The sequence below is a fragment of the Haplochromis burtoni genome, unplaced genomic scaffold (assembly GCF_018398535.1).
Source record: "Haplochromis burtoni strain Fernald_Lab_line unplaced genomic scaffold, NCSU_Asbu1 Contig_398, whole genome shotgun sequence".
Classification (NCBI taxonomy): domain Eukaryota; kingdom Metazoa; phylum Chordata; class Actinopteri; order Cichliformes; family Cichlidae; genus Haplochromis; species Haplochromis burtoni.
This window is the reverse complement of record NW_024582759.1, coordinates 207,742-216,254: the sequence shown is the minus strand read 5'-3', so window position 1 is coordinate 216,254 and position 8,513 is coordinate 207,742. Positions and strand designations below refer to the sequence as shown.

The following is an 8,513-nucleotide window of genomic DNA, read 5'->3' as shown; positions in this document are numbered from 1 at the left end:
AGCCGGGGCTCGAACTGACAACCTTCCGATTACAAGGCGAACTCCCAACTCTTGAGCCACGATCGCCCCCCTTTAAACGAAATTATATTTTAAATGCTATATTATGCTATAATTAGTGTTTTTATCCATGAATTTTTTTAATTTACTGTTTAACAAAAAAGCAGAAAAAGCACATTATTGTTTTTTGATTAATATGCCAAATTACACTTACTCATTGACATTACGAGAAAGATAAGTTTCAGTTTTTGACTGTTAGACTTGATTAATTTCTAAATTCTTAGAGAAGTTCAAAGTGCCGGCTCAAATTTGGGTATAAAAACCTGTATGTAGTTTGTTGTTTTCCTAATACGTAACAATATATTTCTTTTCGTTTTAAACAGGTGATTTAATAAATTTGTTGAGCACTGTACTTTTGTTGATTAAACTTAAAAATCAATCAAATAAGGTAACACAGAAGACTCTTTGGCTTTCCATTTTACAGATGGATCACGTTTATATATATGTGTGCATACTTGCCTTTCCCCCACACGCTGCGATCAGTGATGCCCTTCACTAGAGCCGAACGCAAAATGTCTCAGGAGGACTTATAGTGATGACTGTGAAATCCTGAATGTTCAAGTCTACATTTGTTGCTTGTACTCTGTGATCACTGTGCACATATGTTTCAACAGAATGCCCATACTAGATATGTAATGTCAGTGTATAAGATAGCAGTGTCCTCAGGAGTGTCACAGAATGACTGAGGTAATCAGATTGGATGCTGTTACTAGTGTGTCCAGTGTCTGTTTATCTAGTAACAATGTACCAAGGGCATTTAGTAGCAAATGGAGAGCTGGATTAGAAGGCCTGGGGGGAAGATATGTCCAGATGACACTCTGGCCATGCCCAAACTCCTCAGCTATGCCTGTGTGTGCAACTTAACCAGCAGCTTCACAGTTACAGCTGACAAGATATCCTGACCTACACTGAACACTTTCAGCTGATGCATGGCTTTCACTGCATTCCTTAACACAAGGGTCAAAGCCCAAATTTAGGACTTGCACACAGTATGTGTGAACTGTTTTCACAGACAATTTTAAAGTAAATACTAAAGCATCTGGGGGAAAGTGATTATAGGAAGTGGGGAAAGTATTAGTAATTGCTTGTTTTCATTAGTTCATTATTTATGACATATGATTATTTACTCTCCTGGTTGTCTTTTCATGTAGGCTTTTCTTGCTGGTGAGGGTTGGTGTAACAGTGTTGGCGACTTTTGCCCTCTGCTGGTTGCCCTTCCTGGCTGAACCCAGCCAGGCCATGCAGGTGGTCAGGAGGATTTTTCCCGTGGCTCGGGGTCTGTTTGAGGTAACGTGTAGTTCCTTAAATCAAAGGTTTACCAAAAAACCACATCTGACAAACATAATATTAAAAATAAAACATGTATGCTTTTGTCATAACAACATCTGCATTCTATTTACACTATACCTGCTTCTCTTAAGCAGTGTTACTAGAAATGATAGCATACATTTTCATTGCTATGCAGATGATACCTGACTTTATCTATCCAAGCCAGAACTCACACATTAATTCGTTAAACTGCAGGAACATCTTAAATCCATAAAGATTTCTCTTTAAAAATTCAGATAAAACTGAGGTTATTTTACTAAAAATCTTAGAGACTTGGTTTCTAACTAGTGTGGACGGTATTACCTTGGTCTGAATCTTGGAGCTGTTTTTCACCAGGATATGTCCTTCAATGTGCATACTAAAAAATATTTAGGACTGCTTTCTTGCATTTTTCCAAAAATATCTCTAAAATTCGAAACATCCTGTCACAGAGTGATGCTGAAAACCTAGTTTATGCATTTATTAATGGTTGGTTCTAAAAAAAAAATTATCCAAAATAGTATTATTGTAGGGAGGTTACTGTTGTTGTGATTTTGCACTATATAAATAATATAGAGCTGAAACTAATACTAGCCGTGTTAATCTTGAATTGGGTTTTTAACTGAAAATGGGAAGACAGCAATTATTTTAATCAAGTATAATACAATTCCAAGTACAACCAGTGACATGTAATAAAAAGGGATGTATTTGGACTTTAAAAAATTCCATTGTGGGTTAAGCCAGCGTGGATGCAGTTATGTTTCTGTTTTATCAAAGCAAATTACTGTGATCAATATCAGCAACTTCACATCTTATGATCACTGGTAAACGACTTCTCTTTGGGCTGAGAATTACTGTGAAATGCTGTTTCCTATTAAAGGATTTACTGTTCTACTGTTTCAAGCATTAAGCTGTTACCAATGTTAGAAACAACACACACGGCACTACTCCGCTATTGCACTGGTTCCATACTCACAGCATGGCGAAATACCCTTCCATCCACTAGCGCTTAGCTGCTTGGAAACAGATACCCTGCAGGATCAAAGAAAACAGTGGAATAAAACTGTGAAAGGTCAGGAGATCAGTTTCACTCTATCTCCGGGAGGTGTTGGGGTTTGGGGTGTACAGTAGGAGGATAGAGATAAATCTCACTAATTTATGACCAGGTTGTTTTCGCCACCTCGTAGCACAGCCATGTTCTAGCCATACGAACCAAGGAGTCTGGTGGACGCAACACTTGAAGGCATATCAGAGCACGTCGGACAGCTGCTTTCACCTACTGACTACATCTTCGGAAAACAGACACATAAGCGTATGTTTGACTGTTTTGCAAGAACAAACGTACATGTTTGATATACCGTGGTCACCCACTTATAGCCTGGTCACTGAAATATGATATTAATTAAAAAAGTAAAGTGATGATGGCGAACAAGAATACTTGAAACACCTCCGCAGTCAGAGTGATGAAAGCGGCTGAGTTGAAGTAACTGCGTGCGTGTGACTGACAGCTCGGAGGCCAAGCTTTGCGGCTCTCGTTTCTGAAACCCTGTAACCCCCTCTTGTCCCGGTTCCCGAGGTGGAACCCACCATAAGGTGTCACGGATGTGAGAAGTAATTGAAAATTCTGCCGGGGGAGCGGCTGGCATCGAGCACCGCGGCAGTATTTGTTCAACGAAATGGTTCAAACATAATACACAGGGTGTGAGAGACACTATGCTCGCCTGTGACGACAGCACGAAGGGGGCTGCTGGGGGCAAGTTGTCCTGAACTAATTGGGAAATTGTGCACGTAAGCAGACGCCTCGGACAAGGGGAAGGGGCGAGAAGGGGCGGTGGGGAAGAAGAGGGCTGGTGACTGGTGGTCCTGGTGGCTTCTGTGAGGGAGCAGTTGTAAGTTTACCCACTGAGCTGCATTCTGGCGTCTCACATTGCTGCCTGCACACAAAAATGGCACCAAATGCTTCTCCCTGTGAAATTCCATGCTAGTTTATAGGTGAAGGGGGCTGCACCGCTCTCGCTCAGCCCACCCTGACATTCATGTGTTGCCTGCTGCACTGCTGTAACAGTTATTTGGAGCAATGAGCCAGAAAGGAAGGACAGAGGGATTGGGCTGAGAAAACACAGCACTGGACGGCCCTGTGCTGCTGACTACTTTGCCATTAAGATCAGCACAGCTGTGCAGCCAGCAGCTGTAGAACAGAAGAGAGGGAAGAGGCCAGAAATAGATTTTCTAGATAGAATCACACAGTGAAAACATCCACAGCCTCTGTGATGTGTGATATCATGGCGCACACTGGTGGCTTTGGCCTCGATATCCCTGCACAACTGCTTAAGCACTTAAATCAGCTGAAGCACACACAATGAGCTCCTCATCTGATATCAGCTTTAAACCGCAAGTACTTTTCAGCTGGTATTAAAGAGGAAGCTTCACGCATACCGTGTACTGTATCGTATATATAATTTCAGTCATCTTAGAAATGAGGCACATTATTAACAAAAGTGACACTAATATGAGAAATTGCGCGACTTTTGATTAATAATGATAATAGTAAATAATATAAATGTTTACATGCTTATTATTTCCATAACTTCCTCTGGATTCAGCCTCCCAAAAATGAGAATTTGCTACTTCTTTTTTGTTTCAGATATATATATATTTTACATTTGATAGCCGTATTTTGGATTATAGTTTAAAAACATCCATTCATGCTCGAAATTATGTCTTCACTTTTCCAATGCCTGACATTTATCAGCAAAGCAACAAATCAAAAAGATAACAGCTATTGTCAGAAAATAGAATTCAAAGGAAGTTATTGGCTTAATATATCGACTTCATCAAACTTGATCCCAAAACCCCAAGGTTACAAATAAGCCCCATGCTTTTCCTGACAGGAGAGAAAATGTATGATGGAGGGTTATGAATAAACGTCATCCCACAGAGGAATTTTGTTACACTTTCTGAGAAGGAATAATTTCTTAGAACAATTAATTCTTTGTGTTTCCTGCCATTTTCTATTTGACCAAGGTGTGTGTGTGTGTATGTGTGTGTGTGTGTGTGTGTGTGTGTATACAGGATAAAGTGGCCAACACATGGTGCAGCCTGAACACCCTGATAAAGATCAGATCCATTTTGTCAGGTGACTCTCAGCTCTACCTCAGGTGATCCCTCTATCTGTTTAACAAGTTTCACTTTATGTTTTCCTTTCTCTGTTGTACTGTGCTATACCCCCCCCACACACACACACACACAGTTCCTCTCTCTCTCCCTTTGTTTGATTTTTTTCCTCACTCCTTTCATTTCCTGAAAAAACCAAGCTTAAAGACAGTGATCCAGTAGTTGGAAGTAAGGTCATCACTTACATCTCATGAGGAACTTTTGAACATAAAGTCATTGATCTCTTTGAAAATGTGGTGACAACATTTTAAAACACCCGAGAAATATTGAAAAGACTCAATCGATGTGACGGCGAGGTTTTATTTTTTGTTTGTTTTAGCATAATTATGGATCTTGTGTGCAAATGTAATTCTAATGTAGGTATGAAAGAGAAGCTGATTCTCCGTATACATTAGAAGTTATCTTGACCAAAAGTTGGGGTCCTGTGCAGCCACGCTTAGAAAAACTTTTTGCAACAGTTGCGTCGTGGTGGAGCCTGCTTAAATAACCCAGCACGCTAAATTTAGGAGTCCTGCGTTCGCAGCACGGACACGTTTCTGCCAGACTGCTAAGTCTGGGGATCAAGTTAGACTTCTTTTACTGTCGTGCATTTGAAACAAATGAAAAACACTGCTGTCTTTATGGCGCACAGGGTGGATTGCTAAATGCTCTGCTGTGGGTGTACATAAAATGAATCAGCTGTGTAAAGTCACACAGCTCCATCCAGACAGCAAATGCCCTACACATAGCACACGAGTAGCACACTTGCTTTCATACACAATAAATATCCACTTACAGGTCTGCCATTACTCTTGTGTATATTGTACATGTACACTTCTTTCTGTCTTCTATGATTTGTAGTTTAGTTAGTTGACACCTCAAACTAACTCGCAGCCTGACCTTTCAGCACATTTATACACACTGACTCCAACACGTTTTTTTTCTCACGCTTCTACCCCCAGAAGGTGACAATTGAGGGTTACTGCCTGGTAACCCTCAGCAGGGGCCATTATTTTGGTCCATTACGGCACTGCACACAACTTGGTTACATATCAGAGGGCTGTCTAAAAAGAACTGTGGCGTGAACTGAGAGTTAAATGCTGATATTCATACAGTGCCAATTAATGAAAACAAATCGTGCTGTTTTTATGTATTTTGTTGCCTTGGTAAAATAATGTATTAGGAAAGTCTTCATGAAAAACATTTCCATGCATCCACGTCCACTCAGTTCATAAGACTTGCATACAAACCTTGAAATGTCATGCAAATGCAATTGAGAATAACATTGCCTACATAGCACAGGTGATACTGTTTTGTTTTTTCCTTCAGTAACTTCATCTTCCATCTTCATTTGTTTTTCAGTCTTGCCTGCACTCTCCTGGCGGTTCTACCTTCCTGTATCAGGCTATTAACAAAACCAACCTTCTGGCACTTTAAACTGGCTTTGGTGAGTGTTTTTGGCATTCAGCATTTTTAAGCCAGTGAGATTTATCAAACATAAGTATCATATTTAATTTAACAAACCCAGTTTCTTTTTTGAGAAGACGATCTCGAATATGTTTCTCTTCCTTCCCTTTGTAATAAAAAGTGTAATATTAAATATAGCAGTTTTACTGATAGCCTCAATGTCACTTTAAGGTCAATTCATCCCTGGCGTTCTTCCTCTTCTCCTTTCAAGTCCATGAGAAGTCCATCCTTTTGGCTGCCTTGTAAGTACAAAGAAGATAATTGTAACTTCTTGAGGTTTGTCTCATTGAGTGACAAATGTAAATGGTACGTTCTCTGTCTTGTAGCGATATCTGAAATATTCATGAGTATAGATTTAATTTCTACTCACAAAGGAGCCATTCGCCTTGTCAAATCTCAGATTATGTCGTACAGAATTCTAATGGTTTCAAATCATGTTCGCTTTGTAAAAATGACGTCATCCTCCTGCTGTACCCCCAGATTTCTTTTTAAGTACCGAGAAGTTATTCACCTCTGTCAACACAGATAGGAACCCTGCTTCCACTGCCATGATTTGTGCTGTGTCAGAGCTGGGTCATATTTAACAGGGTGAAAGCAGCACTAAAAGAAGTGAGGTGTGTGTGTGTGTGTGTGTGTGTGTGTGTGTGTGTGTGTGTGTGTGTGTGCTTCATTATCATTTTACCTCCATATGTAGAAAGCTGTAGGTCGGGTGAAAAGCCTGGGATAGATTTGACAGCGAGGGATTTGGTTCCTAGATCTGGGCTCATCTATTAATCTAGATTAGGGTAGATTGTTGCTTTATTAACTATTGAGTTATATCTCCCACCTGTCCTCCTGAATCAATCAGTAATACATGTCCAGGGATTAGGAAAGAATGGTAGGCGGCAGCTCGGGGTGTTGTTTGCGCAGGATCAATTATTGGGCTGTAACAGGATCACCGAACAGCACTGACTGTAATTATGATTCGGGGACTGATGGAAAGTGCCCCCCTTTGAGCAGAGTGTACAACTTGCACTGAAGCGAGCTAGCAAGTTCAATTAGCAACAGGCTTAAACGCATATGAACACAGATGCATGTGCATGTGACGCATGCGGTCATAAATGTATCATTGCAACTTCTTGGCAAAACATTGGCAGTTCTTCAAATGCAAATAGAAAACTTAGCTAAAGTGTAAAAGATGTATTCTCGAATGAAATAATGTGGTACAGCAAAGACTGACTGATTTGTAAATACTTGTAAGTGGATGTTTGATCAGCTCAGTAGCTTTAATATTCTTTTCACTCTAGTCTTGTCTAATCGCAAAAGTCACGGCAGTCTATTTAATATTGAGTTCATCTGAATTTCTTTTTCTAGGCCTGCCTGTCTCCTGCTGAATGACCTCCCCTTGATGGCCCTTTGGTTCCTACAGGCCTCGACATTCAGGTAAGAAGGAAAGTCTTTTGAAATCACTGACAACACACAAAGGTTGGAAGATTAACATATAAAAACAGGCGATCTGTTGTTAGATTTGTTTCTAAATCTTATTTACTGCAACTTGGATAATGGAATAATAGAGTTATGCAATTATAGTTATTTTTATGATGGGAAAAAGTTCAGCAATTATAATTGCTTTAAAATGTCCCGTTTGATTTGCTTGTGTATAAATCTGGTGTCCCGCTGTTGGATGCTGTTTCTTGTCATTTCTTTTACTTTGTTTTCTATCTCTTATTTAATGAGAAACATACAAAAATTAACCTGAAAAGTTAAATGGTGTGCTGTGTGGGTTGGAGCTAAGCACCATGAATGGAAAACACAAGTAGTGCTGCAAATGCTCCATCTAACTTTCACCAGCTGTTGTTAAATTCTTCCGGCAGCACTAATTGTTGTGCGTGTGGTTTAGTATAAGGATATCTGGGGATTACACTGCATAGTCTGCATGCCTGCTGTCTAAGTGTGTGTTGTGTAGGGACAGGAGGTCATTCTGTAGCTGCTCCCCTGTACAGTCTGCCTTGGACTTTCACATTATCTGCATCCTCTCCAGACTAATTTAAAAAAGAAAAAAAATACATCTTTTGTTAGCAGAACTGGCTGAATGGATGGCCAAGCATGACCACTTTACGGCCACTGAATGCAGCCAGTCAGTGTAAATGGAGGAAGTGTTAAACATTTATCTACTGAATAGAAGTTTTTTTGTTTGAGTCCAAATCTGAATAAGTAGTTTTTTGTCTGGGGAAAGGTTTTTATAAGCTGGGGCGTTGTGTGATTCACTGTGAGTCAACTGTTGTTCTTGCCCATGCTCCTCTACTAAACTAAGATAAGCTCCTCGTGAATTACAGAGCCATCTCTCCCTGGGAGATGCATGCACATTAGGGCTGAACGATATATCGCATTTGCGATAATATCGCGACATGATCAAGTGCAATTTTCTAACCGCAAAGGCTGCGATTATACTCTGGACATGTCCAAATTCATGGGCTGCATCCTCCTGAGGCCGCATTTGTAGACCGATTACGTCACAGCGACGCGCCGAAGGCTGTCCAAATTACTAC

General features: G+C 40.2%; 1 protein-coding gene across 1 annotated transcript in view; it reads left to right on the top strand.

The window, feature by feature from the left end:
* alg6 (ALG6 alpha-1,3-glucosyltransferase) overlaps positions 1-8,513 on the top strand; it is a 20,943-nt gene that overhangs the window by 4,535 nt on the left and 7,895 nt on the right. The window contains exons 8-12 of the mRNA XM_005944257.2: positions 1,209-1,344; positions 4,438-4,523; positions 5,881-5,965; positions 6,157-6,227; positions 7,339-7,407. Coding sequence (XP_005944319.1) covers positions 1,209-1,344; positions 4,438-4,523; positions 5,881-5,965; positions 6,157-6,227; positions 7,339-7,407 — 447 coding nt within the window. The remainder of the gene's footprint in view (positions 1-1,208; positions 1,345-4,437; positions 4,524-5,880; positions 5,966-6,156; positions 6,228-7,338; positions 7,408-8,513) is intronic.